General features: G+C 41.1%; 1 protein-coding gene across 2 annotated transcripts in view; it reads right to left on the bottom strand.

Moving 5' to 3' along the window:
* Positions 1 to 17600, bottom strand: part of KIAA2012 (KIAA2012 ortholog) — a 128863-nt gene extending 111263 nt beyond the window's left edge. For both annotated transcript variants that reach the window (XM_053597487.1, XM_053597488.1), the window contains exons 1-2: positions 17517 to 17600; positions 15951 to 16223 (exon numbers count right to left, since the gene is read on the bottom strand). In XM_053597487.1, coding sequence (XP_053453462.1) covers positions 15951 to 16223; positions 17517 to 17600 — 357 coding nt within the window. The remainder of the gene's footprint in view (positions 1 to 15950; positions 16224 to 17516) is intronic.
* Positions 17601 to 19763: the final 2163 nt, after the last annotated feature.

Here is a 19763-nt window from a genome sequence, read left to right as displayed (position 1 = left end):
ATAAGACATCCCCCAGGCATATCATAATTAATTTCACTAAAGTTAATATGAAGGATAAAGTTCTGAAAGCAGCCAGACATAAGAAATTACCTACAAAGGGAAGAATATTAGAATGACTGCAGATCTCTACAGAGTTCTGAAAGCAGCCAGACATAAGAAATTACCTACAAAGGGAAGAATATTAGAATGACTGCAGATCTCTCTGCTGAAACTTTTCAAGCTGGAAGAGGGTGGTCATTGACTTTTAATCTCCTAAAGCAAAATAACTTTCAACCCCGGGATCCTGTATTCAGCTAAACTGAGTTTCATTTATGATGGAGAAATTAAATACTTTAATGACATTCATATGTTGAGGAAATTTGCCATAACCAAACCAGCTCTTCAGGATATTCTCAGACCTATCCTCCATAATGACAAGCCCAATCTTCTACCACAAAAGTAAACTCACTCAGAAACTTTTGATCAAACTCCAACTTCCACAGTGGAGAAAGAATTAAAAATGTCCACTGGACTTTTGAAAAACTCAATACCCAAAATTTTACCAGACTTATCAATATTCTCCATTTATGTGAGCGGCTTAAACTGTTCTTTAAAGAGGCACAGGTTAGCTGAGGGATACAAAAACTCAGGTCATATATTTGCTGCATAAAAGAGTCACATCTTACCTTAAAAGATAAATATAGGGTGGTTGTCCACATTTCAGGCAAATGGTAATCAGAAAAAAGCAGATGTTGCAATTCTATTTGCAGACACAATAGGCTTTAAACCAACAAAAGTAAGGACAGATAAGAATGGTCACTTCATACTTGTTAAGGGTAATACTCAATATGATGAGATTTCAATGATTAATATTTATGCACCCAACCAGAATGAACCTCAATTTATAAGAGAAACTCTAACAGACATGAGCAACTTGATTTCCTCCAGCTCCATAATCGCCGGAGATTTCAACACTCCTTTGGCAGTGTTGGATAGATCCTCCAATAAGAAGCTTAGCAAAGAAATTTTAGATTTAAAGGTAACCATCCAACATTTGGATTTAGCAGACATCTACAGAACATTTCATCCCAACAAAACTGAATACACATACTTCTCATCAGCCCATGGAACATACTCCAAAATCGATCACATCTTAGGTCACAAGTCTAACCTCAGTAAATTTAAAGGAAGAGAAATTATTCCTTGCATCTTCTTGGACCACCATGGGATAAAAGTTGAACTAAGTAACAACAGGAATCTGCATACTCTTACAAAAACATGAAAGTTAAATAACCTTATGCTGAATGATAGCTGGGGCAGAGATGAGATTAAGAAGGAAATTGCCAAATTTTTGGAACAAAGCGACAATGAAGACGTGAATTATCAGAACCTCTGGGATACCACAAAGGCAGTCCTAAGAGGGAAATTTATAGCCTGCAAGCCTTCCTCAAGAGAACGGAAAGAGAGGAAGTTAACAACTTAATGGGACATCTCAAGCAACTGGAAAAGGAAGAACATTCCAACCCCAAACCCAGTAGAAGAAAAGAAATAACCAAAATTAGAGCAGAATTAAATGAAATTGTAAACAAAAGAATCATACAACAGATCAATAAATAAAAAAGTTGGTTTTTTGAAAAGGTCAATAAAATTGATAAACCTTTGGCTAACCTAACCAGGAAAAAAAGAGTAAAATCTCTAATCTCATCAATCAGAAACGACAAAGACGAATAACAACAGACTCCTCAGAAATTCAAAAAATCCTTAATGAATATTATAAGAAATTTTATTCTCAGAAATGTGAAAATCTGAAGGAAATTGACCAATACTTGGAAGCACGTCACCTTCTAAGACTTAGCCAGAATCAAGTGGAAATGTTGAACAGACCAATATCAAGTTCTGAAATAGCATCAACCATACAAAATCTCCCTAAAAAGAAAAGCCTGGGACCAGATGGCTTCACGTCAGAATTCTACCAAACCTTTAAAGAGGAACTAGTACAAATGTTACTCAACCTGTTCCAAAATGTAGAAAAAGAAGGAAGACTACCCAACACGTTCTATGAAGCAAACATCACCCAGAACCCCAAACCAGGAAAAGACCCAAAAAGAAAAGAAAATGATAGACCAATATCACTAATGAATATAGATGCAAAAATATTCAACAAGATCCTAACAAACAGAATCCAGCAACACATGAAACAAATTATACATCATGACCAAGTCGGTTTTATCCCAGGGTCTCAAGGCTGGTCCAATACACATAAATCTATAAGTATAATTCAGCACATAAATTAAAAAACAAAGAGCATTTGATTCTCTCAATTGATGCAGAAAAAGCTTTTGATAATATCCAGCATCCCTTCATGATCAGAACACTTAAGAAAATTGGTATAGAAGGGACATTTCTTAAACTGATAGAGGCCATCTACAGAAAAACCACAGCTAAGATCGTATTGAATGGAGTTAAATTGAAATCATTTCCACTCAGACCAGGAACCAGACAAGGCTGCCCATTGTCGCCACTACTCTTTAACATTGTAATGGAAGTTTTAGCCATTGCAATTAGGGAAGAAACGGTGATCAAGGGTATCCATATAGGGTCAGAAGAGATCAAACTTTCACTCTTCACAGATGATATGATTGTGTATCTGGAAAACACCAGGGATTCTACTACAAAACTCTTAGAAGTGATCAAGGAATACAGCAGTGTGTCAGGTTACAAAATCAACATTCATAAATCAGTAGCCTTTATATATATCAACAATAGTCAAGCTAAAAAAACAGTTAAGAACTCTATTTCATTCACAGTAGTGCCAAAGAAGATGAAATATTTGAGAGTTTATCTAACAAAGGACGTGAAAGATCTCTAAAAAGAGAACTATGAAACTCTAAGAAAAGAAATAGCTGAAAATGTTAACAAATGGAAAAACATACCATGCTCATGGCTGGGAAGAATCAACATTGTTAAAATGTCCATACTACCCAAAGCAATATACAATTTTAATGCAATCCCTATTCAAGCTCCACTGTCATACTTTAAGATCTTGAAAAAATAATCCTTCGCTTTATATGGAATCAGAAAAAATCTTGAATAGCCAAGACATTACTCAGAAATAAAAACAAAGCAGGAGGAATCATGCTACCAGACCTCAGACTATACTATAAATTGATAGTGATCAAAACAGCATGGTACTGGCACAAAAACAGAGAAGTAGATGTCTGGAGCAGAATAGAGAACCAAGAGATGAATCCAGCTACTTACCGTTATTTGATCTTTGACAAGCTAATTAAAAACATTCAGTGGCATAAAGATTTCCTATTTAAAAATGGTGCTGGGTGAACTGGCTGGTGACCTGTAGAAGACTGAAACTGGACCCACAGCTTTCACCATTAACTAAGATAGACTCTCACTGGATTAAAAATTTAAATTTAAGACATGAAACTATAAAAATACTAGAAGAAAGTGAAGAGAAAACCCTTGAAGAAATTGGTCTGGGCGAGTAGTTTATGAAGAGGACCCCCCGGGCAATTGAAGCAGCTTCAAAAATATACTACTGGGACCTGATCAAACTAAAAATCTTCTGCACAGCCAAGAACACAGTAAGTAAAGCAAGCAGACAGCCCTCAGAATGGGTGAAGATATTTGCAGGTTATTTCTCTGACAAATGTTTAATAACAAGAATCCACAGAGAACTCAAACGTATAAGCAAGAAAAGAACAAGTGATCCCATTGCAGCCTGGGCAAGGGACTTGAAGAGAAACTTCTCTGAAGAAGACAGGTGCATGGCCTACAGACATATGAAAAAATGCTCATCATCCTTAATCGTCAGAGAAATGCAAATCAAAACTACTTTGAGATATCATCTAACTCCAGTAACATTAGCCCATATCACAAAATCCCAAGACCAGAGATGTTGGCGTGGATGTGAAAAAAGGGAACACTTCTACATTGCTGGTGGGAATGCAAACTAATATGTTCCTTTTGGAAAGATGTTTGGAGAACACTTAGAGATCTAAAAATAGACCTGCTATTCAATCCTATATACCCTACTAGGTATATACCCAGAAGACCAAAAATCACATTATAACAAAGATATTTGTACCAGAATGTTAATTGCAGCCCAATTTATAATTGCTAAGTCATGGAAAAAGCCCAAGTGCCCATCGATCCACGAATGGATTAATAAATTGTGGTATATGTTGTACGCCATGGAATATTATGCAGCCTTAAAGAAAGATGGAGACTTTACCTCTTTCATGTTTACATGGATGGAGCTAGAACATATTCTTCTTAGTAAAGTATCTCAAGAATGGAAGAAAAAGTATCCAATGTACTGAGCCCTACTATGAAACTAATTTATGGCTTTCATATGAAAGCTATAACCCAGTTATAACCTAAGAATAGTGGGAAGGGGGAGAGGGAGGGGACGGAGGGGGTGGATGGGCAGAGGGAGGGTGATTGGTGGGATTACACCTGCGGTGCATTTTACAAGTGTACATGTGAAACTTAGTAAATGTAGAATATAAATGTCTTAACACAATAACTAAGAAAATGCCAGGAAGGCTATGTTAACTTGTGTGATGAAAATGTATCAAACGGTCTATAAAGCCAGTGTATGGTGACCCATGATCGCATTAATGTACACAGCTATGATTTAATAATAAAAATAAATAAATAACTAAATAAATAAATGCAAAAAAATATTCAAATGTCTGTATTCTACACGAGTCTGTAAATTAATGAATGTTAGAATTCAAACAGAGAGCATTATCTGCTCCTTGATGTCTGGATATTTTATGTGGCAGGTACTTCAAGTATAAAAGGAGCCTGGAAAATTCAGCCCCATAAAGCTTTTTCTGGAGGACATGAAAAAAGGAATTATAGAGAGGACGGTGGAAGCTAAATCACACTTTTACACACTCCATTTTTTCATTTGGTCAAATAATATTAACATTCGTTGGGTATTTTTTTGTTTGTTTATTTTGTTTTTTGAGACAGAGTCTTACTCTGTCGCCCTTGGTAGAGCATTGTGGCATCATAGCTCACAGCAACCTCACAACACTCTTAAAGTCTTGGGTTGAAGTGATCCTCTTGCCTCAGATTCCTGAGTAGCTGGGACTACAAGTACCTGCCACAACACTTGGCTATTTTTCGAGATGGGGGGTCTTGCTCTTGCTCAGGCTGGTCTTGAACTCCTGAGCTCAAGCAGTCCACCCACCTCAGCCTCCCAGAGTGCTGGAATTACAGGCGTTAGCCACCGTTCCCGGCCTTGCTGGGTACTTCTTATACACCAGACACTGTGTTAGGCACTTAGATACAGAGCTATTTGACCTGATGCCTTTTCTGGGCGAATTGGAATCTCCTTTACTCCCTGTAAATATTTGCTTCAGCTGACTTTTCTATGAATGTAGCAAGAACCAGCCTCTTCCTAGACATTGTGGCCTCTGAATGAATGGCATGATACAATTTTTTTTTTTTTTTTTGTAGAGACAGAGTCTCACTTTACTGCCTTCAGTAGAGTGCCATGATGTCACAGGACTCACAGCCACCTCTAGCTCTTGGGCTTCCGCGATTCTCCTGCCTCAGCCTCCTGAGCAGCTGGGACTACAGGCGCCCGCCACAACGCCCAGCTATTTTTTGGTTGCAGTTCAGCTGGGGCTGGGTTTGAACCCGCCACCCTCAGTATATGGGGCCGGCACCCTACTCACTGAGCCATGGGCGCCACACTTTTTGAGTCTAGACAAGAGCCCCTGGGTATTTCATTAGTGGGTATTTCTGAAACACCAGGTTGTTTTCTGGAGCTTTACTGGGAAGCTTGCTCAATGGTTCAGGGAATTGCCAAGAAGAAATAGGAAGCCCTAGTCCTGGAATTTGGGGTATTTACATATAATTTTGCTTAGAGTTTGGAAGCTGATCTTGGCCTCTGTATTAGTTTCCTGTTGATGTTGTAACAAATTACCACACACCTAATGGCTTAAACAATACCAAATGTATTCTCTTACAGTTCAGGAGGTTGGAAGTTTGAGTGGGGTCTCATGGGGCTAAATTTAAGGCATTGATAGATCTGTGCTCCTTCCAGAGGCTCTTTGGGAGAATCACTTTCCTTGCCTTTTCCAGCATTCTTTGGCTTGTGGTCCTTCCTCCATCCTCAAAGCCAGCAGTGTGGAGTTGAATCTTTCTTAGGCCATTGTCTCCCTGATTCTCCCTTCTCATTCCTTCTTCCACTTTGGAGGACCTGGGATTACATTGGGCCTACTCAGGTAATCTAACATAATCTCTCCAATTTAAGGCCATAATCTCTTCATTTTAAACCCTGATTATCAACCTTAATTCCATGCAACATTAATTTCCCTTTGTATATAACCTATGATACACACAGGTTCCAGGGACTGGAACATGGATATCCCGGGGGAAGTGGAGGTAATTCTGCCTATCACATTCTCTATAATTTTTTTTTTACTTTTTCTGGTTTCTTTTAGTAGTTTCTCAAATTATGCCTGTGAAGTTGGTTAATAACATCACATGTCATTGGCTAAACTGAAGCACTGAGGAAAACCCAAGGCTTGCTTAGAGCCACCAAGAAGACCATCAGGGTAAATATATTTATTTGTTTCCAACATGTTGAACACTGTTTTTAATATTTTTTTATTAAATCATAGCTGTGTACACTGAAGCAATCATGGAGTACAATGTGCTGGCCTTATATACAATCTGAAATATTTTCATCAAGCTGGTTAACATAGCCTTTACCGCACTTTTTAGTTATTGTGTTAAAACATTCATATTCTAAACTTAGTAAATTTAACATGTACCCTTGTAAAATGAACACTATTTTATGTGGGGAAAAAAGCAAGATACAGGAGAGCATGTACAGTATAATTACAAATTCAAAAATTACACCTTACGTATGTGTAATCATGATGGAAAGATTGGAAGAAAATAGATTAAAACACTAGTAATGATGTATTAGTGTGCTGTGTGTAAGATTATGGATAGTTCTTTTTCTAAAATCAAATTTGTTGTAATATGGTCAGATTATATTTATAAATAGAAACCATGTTAAAAATTACTTTTATTACACCTACCCAACATTTCCCAGACTTAACTGCCCACTCAAAAGTTGCTCTAAAATATAAAAAGAGACAGAAGGGAGCCGGGAAGGGAGTTTCTGGAACAGGGAAATAAACCTGACAGCAGGAGGCTGGCTGCACTGCCTTGGACTGCTCAGGCCTGTCTTGGCTTTGCCAACTGCCCCCTCTGCTGTGGGTCTCTGCTGAGACGAGTAATTAGTGTGCACAGAGTGGCCTGTTAGCCCCACCCCACCAACAGGGCTTCCTTTAACAAGGGACTTGCTCAGGCTGGCCACCGCCCTGATGCCACCAGGCCTCCAGACACAGAGGGTTGAAGGGACCCCCATGTACGTGTCCCTGGCCCTATACCCGCTGTCCTGTCCCCACCCTATCCCCAGTACTGGCAGCTTAGGGTTTTAGAAGATGGAAGGAGACAGTGGGACCTGCTCTCCCACCAAGCAGATATGGGATGGCAAGGTGCCAGGATCCCCAGGATGGCAAGAAAGGCCCAGACAGCCAGCTGCCACCTTACTGCAGAGGGTGACCTAGGCTTTGTGTGCAGGAGTTGACAGAGGGGTGAAGAGATAAGCCCAGAAATCCTAGGACTGGCAAGCAAAGACCCCCCGCAATCCAGCCCCCACTCCTTTCTTCAAGTATATTTCCAACAGGAGCCATGCCTGTCTAGTTAGCTGGACCTTCTAGGCCTCTGCTCACTTATGCCTGGAAGGTCGCTTTCCACTTACCTTCACCATAAGACTCAGCTCAAATTCTACCTCCTCTAAGAAGCTGTTCTAGATTTTCCCAGTAAGAAGCAGTCACACTCTCAACCTTCTTTGTACTTCCACAACATATTAGTAAATAATAATCTAGCTCCTCTCGTGGACTGCCTTTATAAAGTGTCACTGGGGCACCAATATGTCTCCTTTACCAGATTGTGCCCTCCTGGTGGGTAGAGGTTGCAGCCTCTCCCGGACTCCCCCTGTGTAACGTGTGTTTGTCCAACAACTATTTGCTGAGCATCTGTCATGGGTTAGGCACTGTGTCAGGCACACACCAGTTCATGATTAACTGCTCACTAGAGTTGGCTCAGTCGAATGGGAAGAAGACCCAGTAATGTCTGTGCTTTGCTGCTGACCACCTGTGCTCCAAGGTGCCTCCTCCACCCACAAGTCCTCTCAGGACAGGCACAGCCAGCATCTCCTAGCCCTCATCAGGCCTGCTGCAGTCAGTGTGCTGTGGCAAAAGCCAAGCCTTAGAACAGAGGGTGACTGCCCACTGTTATCACACCTGTGCAGGTGTGACGGGAGCCGGCCTCAGGGCTGCCAGGCAAGTGCAACTGGAGGTGGGGGAGGGTGAAAAGGGAAAGATATGAGGCCACTTGTAGCTGTGCCTGGAAAGCTTTCTCCAACCCCCCTGACTTTAATCAGCCTTGCGCAAATCCTCCCACTCTCAGCTGCCACCTTTCTCTGTAGGATGAACTTTGGGGATTCAGTGCAAATGCTATTCTCTCTCTCCCACATATCTTTGGTAACCCTGTGTTCCTGGATCCCAGGTCATAAAGAAGAGAATCATGAAGTGGTCTGAATTTTCTCATTAATTCAGTGTTGTAACAAGGCTTGATTCCTGACCAAACCATTCAGCATCAAAAATTTGACCAGCCATATGTCACAAACTTAAAGGGACAACAACTAGAATTGCAAACAACAAAGAGTAAGCTCAAGTTCCTGTAAGAGCTCAGTCTGCTTAGATTTGAACCGTACTAGCTGGGGAAACTACTTGACCTGTCTGTCTCAGTTTCTTAATCTGTCAAATGAAGATGACAGAGGGATGGATATACCTTACATGCAAAAAAACAAAGTTAGGTTCTTACCTTATACAAAAATTAACTGAAAATGGAGCAAAGACCTAAATGTAAGATCTAAAAGTATAAAACTCTTAGAAGAAAACATAGGGGGAAAGCTTCATGACATTGGCTTTGGCAATGATTTATTGAATATGACACCAAATGGACAGGCAAAAAAAAAAAAAAGAAAAAAGAGGCAATTTGGACTTCATCAAAATTAAAAACTTAAGTGCATCAAAGGACACTATCAATAGAGTGAAAAGGAAACCCATGGAATGGGAGAAAATACTTGCAAATTTATAGCTGATGATTTGATAATTATATCAAATTTAATATCTGATTTATATCTAATATTTAAGAACTCCTACAGTTCAACAACAAAAAACCAAACAACCTGATTTATTAAAAGAGGCAAAAGACTTAAATAAGTGCTACATATTTCTCCAAAAAAAGAGATATAATGGACAATAAGCACATAAAACGATGTCCACTGTCACTTATCACTAGGGAATGTAAACCAAAACCATAGTGAGACCACTTCACACCTGTTAGGGCAGCTATTATAAAATAAATATTAAAAAAAAAAGGTAACAAAAGGGTGGCACTTGTGGCTTAGTGAGTAGGGCGCCAGCCCCATATACTGAGGGTGGAGGGTTCAAACCTGGCGCTGGCCAAACTGTAACAAAAAATAGCTGGGCATTGTGGCGGGCTCCTGTAGTCCCAGCTACTCGGGAGGCTGAGGCAAGAGAATCGCTTAAGCCCAAGAGCTGGAGGTTGCTGTGAGCTGTGATGCCACGTCACTCTACCGAGGGCGACAAAATGAAACTCTGTCTCTAAAAAAAAAAAGATAACAAAATAACAAGTATTGGTGAGGATGAGGAAAAATTGGAACCTTGGTACACTGAAATGTAAAATGGTGTAATTTCTAAGGAAAACAGTATGGTGGTTATTAAAAATATTAAAAATAGAATTTCCATATGATTCATCAATTCTACTTCTGAGTTATGCACAAAAGAATTGAAAGAAGGGTCATGAACAGAAATGTGTACACTCATGTGCATAGGGCATTATTCACTACAGCCAAAACACGGGTACAAACCAAGTGTCCACTGATAGATGAATGAGTAAACAGAATGTGGTGTGTACAGAGGACGGAATATTACTCAGCTTTAAAAAAGAAGGAAATTCTGATGCATGCTACAACATGCATGGACCTGTAAGACATGATGCTGAGTGAAACAAATTAGCTGCAAAGGATAAATACCGTGTGATTCCACTCACATGAAATATTTAGAGTAGGCAAATTTAGAGACAGAAAATAAAAATGTGGTTGCCAGGGGATGGTGGCACAGAGAAATGGGGAGACAATGTTTAATGGATACAGAGTTTCAGTTTTGCAAAATAAAAAATTCTGGAAGTAGATGGTGGTAACAGTCATACAACAATGTAAATGTACTTAATGCCATCAAACTGTACATTTAAAGATGGTAATGTGGTAAATTTTATGTTACGTATATTTTACTGCAATAGAAAAAAGTACATACCACATAAAGGCATGAGGATTAAATGAGTTAATAAGTGTAAAAGTGTAAGAGTAAATAATGTACAAATTACATTCTGATGTAACAGTCAGTGACTGGGGACTGGTAGAATAGGAAGTTCTACATAAATATTGGCCACTATTAAAATTTTATCTGTCGGTTAGTTATACAAGGGAACGATGGATGAAGTACTTAAACCCTAGGAAAACAACAGCCTCCTGGATTATATATATAGTTTACTATGAAAATGTTACTTATAACTCAGATTAAGTTTAGTGAAAATTTGGTTTTCTTTCATAGAATTGTGAAGGGTTAGTTTAAGGAATGTGTGAGAAGACCCAGACCCACTTTTTACAAATACTGTTAAAGTTGGAAGGATGCTTCCTTTCTCTGGGGCATGTGGGAATCTTCAAAATCAGGCCCTCTCGGTGGTTAAGAGTGGGGCTTTGGAATCAAGTTGGCTGGATTTTAATTCCAGCTCCACCAGTGAGACAAGTTGGTCAAGGTCAAGCCCGGGTTTTCTTCCTGTACAATGGAGAAAATGCAGGTACCCAGCTCATAAGCCTGCACAGATTGTGTAAGGTTATACAGATAATATGCCTGGCACACACTAAGCACTCAGTAAATTTAGCTGTTATTGACATTACCTTTCACCTCATCGTCGGGGCTGACCACATTTCTCTCCTGATCTTTCCTATTCTGGGTTTATTAAAGGCTCCAAGTAACTTCTCAGGACCTGTTCATCTGAGCACATTAGGAAAAAGTACAGTCAAATCACTCTCCCCTTCACTGTGGTGATGCTAACTTAACATCCCCGCAGCATCAGAGCATTTCTCACTTCTTAGGGTCACCATCACACACTTGGCAGGTGATTGATCAGGACTTATAAAGGGAACTTTGTCCTCCTGACCTTTGGATGAAAGGGTAAATAGATAATTTATTATTCATCCTCCTTTTCTATATTTTCCTATTTTGAATGAGCCTCTATTATGTTTAGGATGGGAAAATCAACTTTATTTTATAGCTATTTGACCTCTAAATAATGGGAAACTAAATAAAGGCCTCAGGAAGAATGGTTTTGACTTTGGAAATGTTGAATAAGAGTTCTTTCTGTTTAACAAAAACTAACGAAGCAACCCATCCCTGTGTATCTAGAATTCTGAGAACTCTGATATCTCATCTGTTGACTCAACATTTATCTTTACACATCAGGAAGAGTGTGCCATCAGATCCATAGATAAACCTAGAGATGCTGTAAGATGCTTTAAAACAGAACTGTAAGTCTGGGTGCAGTGACTCAGACCTGTAATCCCAGAACTATGGGAGGTCAAGGCAGGTGGATCACCTGGGCTCAGGAGCTCAAGACCAGCCTGAGTAAGAGCGAGACCCCGTCTCTACTAAAAATAGAAAAACTAGCCAGGTGTTGTGGTGGGCCCCTATAGTCCCAGCTACTGGGGAGGCTGAGGCAAGAGGATTGCTCAAGCCTAAGAGTTTGAGGTTGCTGTGAGCTATGATACCACGGCACTCTTCCCCGGGCACAGAGTGCGACTCTATCTCAAACAAACAAACAAACAAACAAACAAAACAAAACAAAAAAACCATGGAACTTTACCTCCCTGTGATAGTCTTGATTCTCATGGTTCTGAGTGGGGCCTGAGTCCTGTAGGTTTCTTTTTCTTTTATTTTGTTTAGCAGGCCTGGCCAGGTTTGAACCTGCCACCCCTGGTGCGCAGGGCTGGCGCTCTAACCATGGAGCTATGGGAGCCCAGGCTGTGTAGGTTTCTTGATTCCTGGTCCAGCCAGTACAAATCCTGCTGTAAGTAGCACTAGTGTGTTTGTTGGCTAACCCCCCTTTATAATTTTTACCCCTCCCAACTTTGGATCTTTTACTTTGAGTGTAGTAAATTTACTTTACTTTACTTTTAACTCTTAACTTAGTCTATTTGGACAAAAATATATTGACCCAGAGGGACAGATGGTGTGATTATTGGTGGGCTCAATTTACAGCACTATTTACTACTCCATTTCCCTCCCTAATCCTTCCTCTTGAATTTCTAGGGCAAACTACCTCCTTCGAAGCTATAGATTTTTATTTTATTTGTAAAATTCTTTGGTTTTAAAAAAGTATTTGATAAAAATAAATGTATAAATTAAGATATGATTTATAATCCTACCACCCACAATGTAACCCACAGTTAAAATTTGGATGTCTATCTTCTGTGCAAAATCAATTTTTTTAAATTGTGATTATACGGGAGAGGCCATGTCTTCTAGGCTATCTTGTCTTAAATTCTGGTGGATTTTTAAAAATGGATAATAATATTTCTTACCCCCAGGATTGTTAGGAAGCATAAAAGAATTATTCTTGGAAAGCACTTAGAATACTGGTAAGAACATAGTAAACACTCAAAAAATGTTAATGAGCGTTGGTATTTTTATTATATGAATACTATTTTATAATCTGCTTTTTAAAAATACACTGCACATATGTTCTCATGTTATTCAAGATTAATACACCCTGACTCAAAATCCATCACATTACTGTACCATGATTTATTTAATTAGCTTCCATTGTTGGATATTTATTGTTTCAGTATTTTGTATGGTAGTAAATAACCCTACGGTAAATGTGTTTGCATATAAATCTTTAAGCACATTTCTTTTTATTTCCTAGGGCAAGTTCCTAGAAGTAGAATGCTGAATCAAGAGATATCAACCTCTTTGAGGCTTTTGCAAAATGCCTTCCAGAAATGTCATATAAATTTGTGCTCCTAATCCATGAGACTGTATTTCCCCAGGACCTTCCCCGCTCTTGCTATTGCAATTTCAAAAATTTCTGGGCGGCGCCTGTGGCTCTGTGGGTAGGGCGCCATATACCGAGGGTGGAGGGTTCGAACCTGACCCTGGCCAAACTGCAACAAAAAAATAGCTGGGTGTTGTGGCGGGTGCCTGTGGTCCCAGCTACTCAGGAGGCTGAGGCAAGAGAATCGTCTAAGCCCAGGAGTTGGAGGTTGCTGTGAGCTGTTTTGTCACAGCACTCTTCCGAGGGCAATAAAGTGAACTCTGTCTCTAAAAGAAAAAAAAAAAAAAATTCTGGGTGGCGCCTGTGGCTTAAGGAGTAGGGCGCCGGTCCCATATGCCGGAGGTGGTGGGTTCAAACCCAGCCCTGGCCAAAAAAAAAAAAAAATTCTTGCCAGTATGTCATTTTCTTAGTCAGATAATATTCTCTGTTTTCCAAAGCTTTCCTCTTCTGAGGTGTTCATTTTCTTTAATCTCAAATCCCTTTTGAGTTGTTTCCCCTCTTCTTTTAATCTACTATGTCCTTTAATCTTAAATTCCTGTCCTGTTACTATTCTAAACCTTTTCTTTACTTTCTGATCTCCTTACACCATTTCCCTTCTATCCATTTGGAATTAGATTCCAGTGTTCTGTGGTATACAGGTACGAGCTACATCTCTAGTAGATGGATATCATGGGAAGACAGGGACTTTTTTCACTGAGCCCAAATCTAATCAATAATGAAGCTGTTCCCAAATGGACGCATCTACAATACTTTATAAACTAGTAAGATCTCTGTTTTCTGAAGTATTTAGCTGTATAGACAAGTATCTGAAAGCTGTGGAAGGTATTCTTACTGTGGGGAGTAAATTAACCTATATATCAGTCCGTGTCCAACCAGGAAAATAGGAACTGCTCTTAAGTGTTTAAACACAAAAGGAATTTAATTTAGGGAATTGATTACACAGGTGATTGGAGCCCTCAGGAGTCAAGCAGATGGCAAAGCAACACCGAGATCAGTAAATATCTGAAAGCAGACACCACCTTTAGGCTAGGAGGAAAGAGAGAGGGGCCCCTGGAATCATCTGGAGGTGTTTGGGTCACAGTGGTCTTGTCTGTTGGCAGCTGGAGCACAGAAGTGATGTAGGTGCCTCTTATCACCTGAGGCAGAGTGGGAGGAGGAAAATATCCTGGTTTTCCTCTTCTTCCCTAATCTCCTCCCAATGTCTCCCATTGGCAAATTCAACCAGAAGCCAGTTGACAAAGATGTTTGTGAAATTGTATGTAGCCTGAGACTGACATAACCTGTGATGCAGAGCGGAGTAGGGGAAAGATGCAGAAGGGATCAGAAACAGGCCAAGGCCAGGCACAAGTCCACAGACATCAGGGTAAAATGCAAAGCGTGCTGGCCTTGGAGAGGTAGGCAGTTCCGGGTTTGAATCCCGGCTCTGTCATTTACTGGCTCTCTGGCCTTGGGCAAGTCACTTGCCCTGAGCTTCAGTTTCCTTATCTATAAAAAGGGGCAGGGGAAGGAATGTTTCCTGTTGGAAGCTCTGCCTAGGGTGGGAGGGTAGGTGATAAATTTCCCAATAATGATCCTTGGAGATGATCTAAGAAACTGAAAGTATAATGCATGACTGATTCATTCATTCCACAAACACTTATGGGAACTCACTATTTTCTGGAAATGATTTAAACATGGTCCCTGCCCTGGAGATGTTGTTCTATCAAGAATGACAGATGGTCAAAGAGGTAAGCCTCAGTGCATGACGGTATGGGAATATTTGCAGAAGAGGGAGGCGTGGCACATCTCTGCCTAGGGAAGTGGGAGAAGGATTCAGTGAGGAGATAATATTGGAGTTGTGTTTATAAATATGGGTAGGAGTTTGCTAGCTGTAGGAGGAATCCTAGCAGGACTCATAGAGTTATGAAAGGTCACAGGTATTAGGGAATGGTGAGCTGGTCACATGGGTGGGGCCTTGAGGGGGTCCATGGTTGAGGTGGTGGTAGAAACAAGAGGGAGATGTGGCTGGACATGGAGGAGAAAGCCAGTGCATCAAAGAGACTAATGTCTTTATTCGGTGGGGATGGAGACATTAGCGGAGACTTTAAATCAGTGAGTAAGCCACCTAGAATTTTACAAAGTGACACATCTTCCCAGATAGTCTTACGGCCTTAGCCTAAGGGCTGATGTACGCAGCTACATAAAGCAGGGGCATGTGTACATCTCACAAGACGTTAAAAAGTATGAATCAGAAAAATGAGCACAGGGGTTTTCCCTTAATGTTAAATTCAGAATGGAAAGAGTCATTAACTTATCCTGCAGACGCTAAAGGGCTCAAGGTAAATAATTAAAATGTTCTCCCTCTCATTTCCACAAAGCCAAGAACATCAGAGATGGGATGATGATGCTTGTGGCTACGAGACAGGATTTCAAGAATTCTGATGAAATGTCTGCTGGCCTGAATCTGTCTGAATTGCTGAAAAGGACTTTGTGTTACCCCAACTGAAAGGAAAACACAAAAATGATGGTACATGCTTTTCAGAACCCTTCCACATACATTATCTCACGTAAACTTTGTGGCAGTTGTATGGAGCAGATAGGGCCCATTTTATACTAGGAGGACTAAGAATCTCATACCTTCCTTAGGGTCCAAGAAGTTATACCCAAAGCTGCAACTGGATTTGCAGACTTATAAGCCAGTGCCTTCCCCACGCCCAAGGGACTTCTCTGCCTACCTGTTTCCTTCCATATGCGAGGATGGCTTCTGTGAGATCTTGAACTGTGTGCAGCCTCCTCCCGTGACCTTTGGGGGCACTGGAGCCTTTTCTTCTCTCTTGGGGCATCCATGCTGATATGGCTAAACCTTCTGAATAGAGGATCAGGGCACCCTTTCTAGTGCTGAAAGTTTTAGGAAGAAAGAGGCCACAGGAGTGGTCGTTGGCATTGTCCCCACCCTGAAGTTTTCTGACCAGTACATAATCTTCTGGAGACTTCCAGTTCAAGTAATCCTGCAATAAAGAGAAGCTGCCTTGATGGAGCTACTGTGGAAGACTTTTCTATTGCAAATACTTCTCTGGCAAGGTGCTTGACTTTTTTTTCCTTTTTTTTTTTTTTGGCCGGGGCTAGGTTTGAACCTGCCACCTCTGGCATATGGGACCGGCGCCCTACTCCTTGAGCCACAGGCGCCGCCCTTGACTTTTTTTTTTTTATTACTGATTTTCTCTGAATCGTTTGTGTGGTGTCACATAACAGTTGCTCTTCTTAGCAACTGTTTTTCTCTTGTTGTCTCCCAGTTAGTAGAACCAGGGCATGGTTCTATTTTACCTGATACAACTTTCAGGATAGCCATTCATGCCTGGAGACTTAACTCAGGTAGAGTGTAGGTTACAGGCCAATTAAAGTTTCCTGGTATGCACGTAAGTAGTCATAATTATTAAGAGCGGCAGATAACTTTGAAATTGGATCTGGATAGCTGGCAGTGCAAATAGGAGAAAACCATTTCAACCCACCACCACATCAGCTGTACGCAGGGAGAATTCTATACATTCCAGATGCTATGTAACATTACCTAATTTGGCTATTTAGGAGCCTATAAAGTAGTTATATATCTTGTAAGTAAGTAAATGCCATTGGTCATAGAGGTCCTTTGAAACTTTATATGCCTTTTAACACAGAAAAGTTCAAATATCATTACAAGCTACCATGACAATGGAAATCTCTGTATGACCCCCAAAATTGCAAAGTGCCCCTGGTATATTTCTTATTCCTGGCAGGATTCAATGAAATAAAATTCCAGTACAACAAGGGAATTTTGCCACCTCTTTAAAAATCTTCTAAAATGAGACTTTTTTTGGTCTACATTAAATATGAGTCCTGGGGGTTGAATTCCAGAAAGTTCAAGGAAGCCATTGAAATGGCACGAACACACAGTGTTTCAACCACAGAGCACAACTTCTAAAAACCAAACAACCATTAGCTTGCCTAGAACCTAGGTGGACATTCTGGTCTTGAACCAAACCATCTGAATTCCAGACAATCTGGAATCTCCGTGGATCTCAAGCAAAGATGGCTGTAAGTCAGTGTGCAAAAGAAAGGAAGAGGATCCTGACAACCATTTTGGTGTGTCAAGAAAACCACATTATTGTCTTGCGTTTCATGAAGGAGGAGGATAGATCCACCAGTGACCCTCCCAACCTCACTAACGACACAAACCAAGACACGCACGGTTCACTCCCAAACAGTAATATAGAGCATTCCTCTCCCACCCCCCAATTGTGCCTTTCTTCAGCTGTAAGACTCACCTCTGGTTCAAAATAGACTTCTAATTTCTGTTTGTTCTGGACCAACTTCCCGTGTCCCCGGCTCAGGAGAGAGAGTGTGAACATGTTTCCCCTCAGACCACCCCTTCTCAAGGGCAGTTCATCTTGGTTTTGAAGGCTGAAAACTGGTCACACCTTGGGATTTCCAAAGCTCAGCAGCAAACCCAAGGAGACCACAAACACTGGGCCTTTTATTAAATACATTTTTCCTTCTTACAGCAGCTTCTTAATAACAACCAGCCACACAGTTTAGACAGTGTGTGCCTTTGTGGAGAAGAAAAATAAACCGCATACCCAGGCTCCCCAAGCCCTGGACTGCCTCCTCTCTGGGCAATCTCTCTCTCCCCGCTTCACCTGAGCTCTTGTTGTCCCTGGGCCTGGTTGCTCTGTTACCAGCTGTGTGCATCTACAGATCTGGGCCACAGCACCATCCTTCTCATTGTGAGCCGAGGTTGTTTCCTGGTTGCTATGGCAGCACAAGGAAAGGAAATCCCTTAAACCAACTCAGCCAAGGCAGAGATGGCGGAGGACCCATTCACGGGGTGGGGGTGGGGGTGACAATGGACATTACGGGGACTGGGCTCGGGTTGCAAGTCCTGCTTGTGTGAGGTGGGGGCCGTGTTGGGGTGTTTTTAGAAAGCATCTCTTCCTTTCTCCTGATATGTGAGCCTGTCACTGTCAACTAACCATTAACAGATTCCAAGATTGGTCTAAAGTCACTGCAAGCCACCTCGTTGGCTCAGCCCCAGCATCCCCACGACTGGGCGTGAGGCCCTCATTGGGGTAGCTGATGCTTTGCATGAGTGAGTGGGAGATGCTGGGAGTCTCCACTTTCCCTCACATGCCTAGTTTGAAACTGGGCAACTCAGCCTTTGCCTTTTTATCACGCCAGTGGAGGCTCATTCACTGTCTGTGGCAAAAGTATCTTGTTTTGTAAACCTTTATCTTGCTCTTATTCTGTAATCCTATCTTTCTCTTCCTCAATAAACTTTATTTCATGTTTGTCTTAAAAAAAAAAACCAAAGGAACAAGGAAGGAAGGAAAGAAATAGAGAGAGAGAGAGAGAGAGAAAAAGAGAGAGAGAGAGAAAGAGAGAAAGAAAGAAACAAACAAACAAACTTGGGCCCTCCCGTTCCCAGGGGGGCTACTTTGGAAATGTGGGTGAGGGGCATTTTGACTGTCACAATGATTGGGGCCAGTGCTGGCATTTAGCAAGCAGAGGCCTCAGATGTTAACTTCAGCTGTGAAACAGATTCTCCTACATAAGGAGGAATTGTCCCACAGGAATGCTAGTAGCACCCCCTTTGAGGTTATCGTCTGGGATGCTTGGTTCTCTTTAATGGTAAAGCTGTGAGGAGCGCAAAACAAGATGGAAGAGCCTCAGGGGAACAAAAGGGTCTCTTTGCTGGTGCTGCGAGGCCCTGCCTTGGCCTGGAAAAGTAAGCTGCCCTGTCATTTGTCCGCAAACTACCCTGGCAGGCTTGTGGGAGTGTCCCCTGCTGGCCGATGTGAAGAATTACAGCAGGCTTCAGGCCTGCTTAGCTTTATGAGAGCTCTCTACCGCCTTTCCCCCGAGGCAAGCTGGGGAACTTTCACGCTTGCCAAAATTTGTCATGGAGACTCAAGGCAGTGAATGCAGAGACTCAAAACTGAATTTAGTCAAAACCGCAATAAGATACCACTTTGTACACAAGAGGTGGCTATTTAAACAAACAGAAAATAACAAGTTTTGGTGAGGATATGGAAGAATTGGAACCCTTGTACACTGTTGGTGGGAAGGTAAAATGGGGTAGCCCCTGTAGAAAATGGTATGGCAATTTCTAAAATAGTTAAACAGACTTACTATATGATGTAGTAATCCCACATCTGGCTACATACCCAAAAGAAGTGAAAGCAGCGTCTCAAAGAGATACTTGTATACTCATGATCAGAGCAGCACTATTCCCAAGAACAAGAATGTGGAAGCCACCCAACGGTCCATTAGCAGATGAATGGGTAGACAAAATGTGTCATACAATGCAGTATTATTTAGCCTTAAAAAGGAAGAAAATTTGAGCACACGCTGCAACATGGATGAACCTTGAAGACATTACACCGAGTGAAATAAGCCAATCATAAAAGCACAAATATTGTACAATTCTACATGAGGTACCCAGGGTAGTCAAATTCACAGAGGCAGAAAACAGAAGGGTGATGGAGAGAAATGGAAAGTCAGTGTTTAATGGGTAC

The sequence above is a fragment of the Nycticebus coucang genome, chromosome 7 (assembly GCF_027406575.1).
Source record: "Nycticebus coucang isolate mNycCou1 chromosome 7, mNycCou1.pri, whole genome shotgun sequence".
NCBI lineage: Eukaryota > Metazoa > Chordata > Mammalia > Primates > Lorisidae > Nycticebus > Nycticebus coucang.
This window is presented reverse-complemented; position numbering and strand designations above follow the sequence as displayed.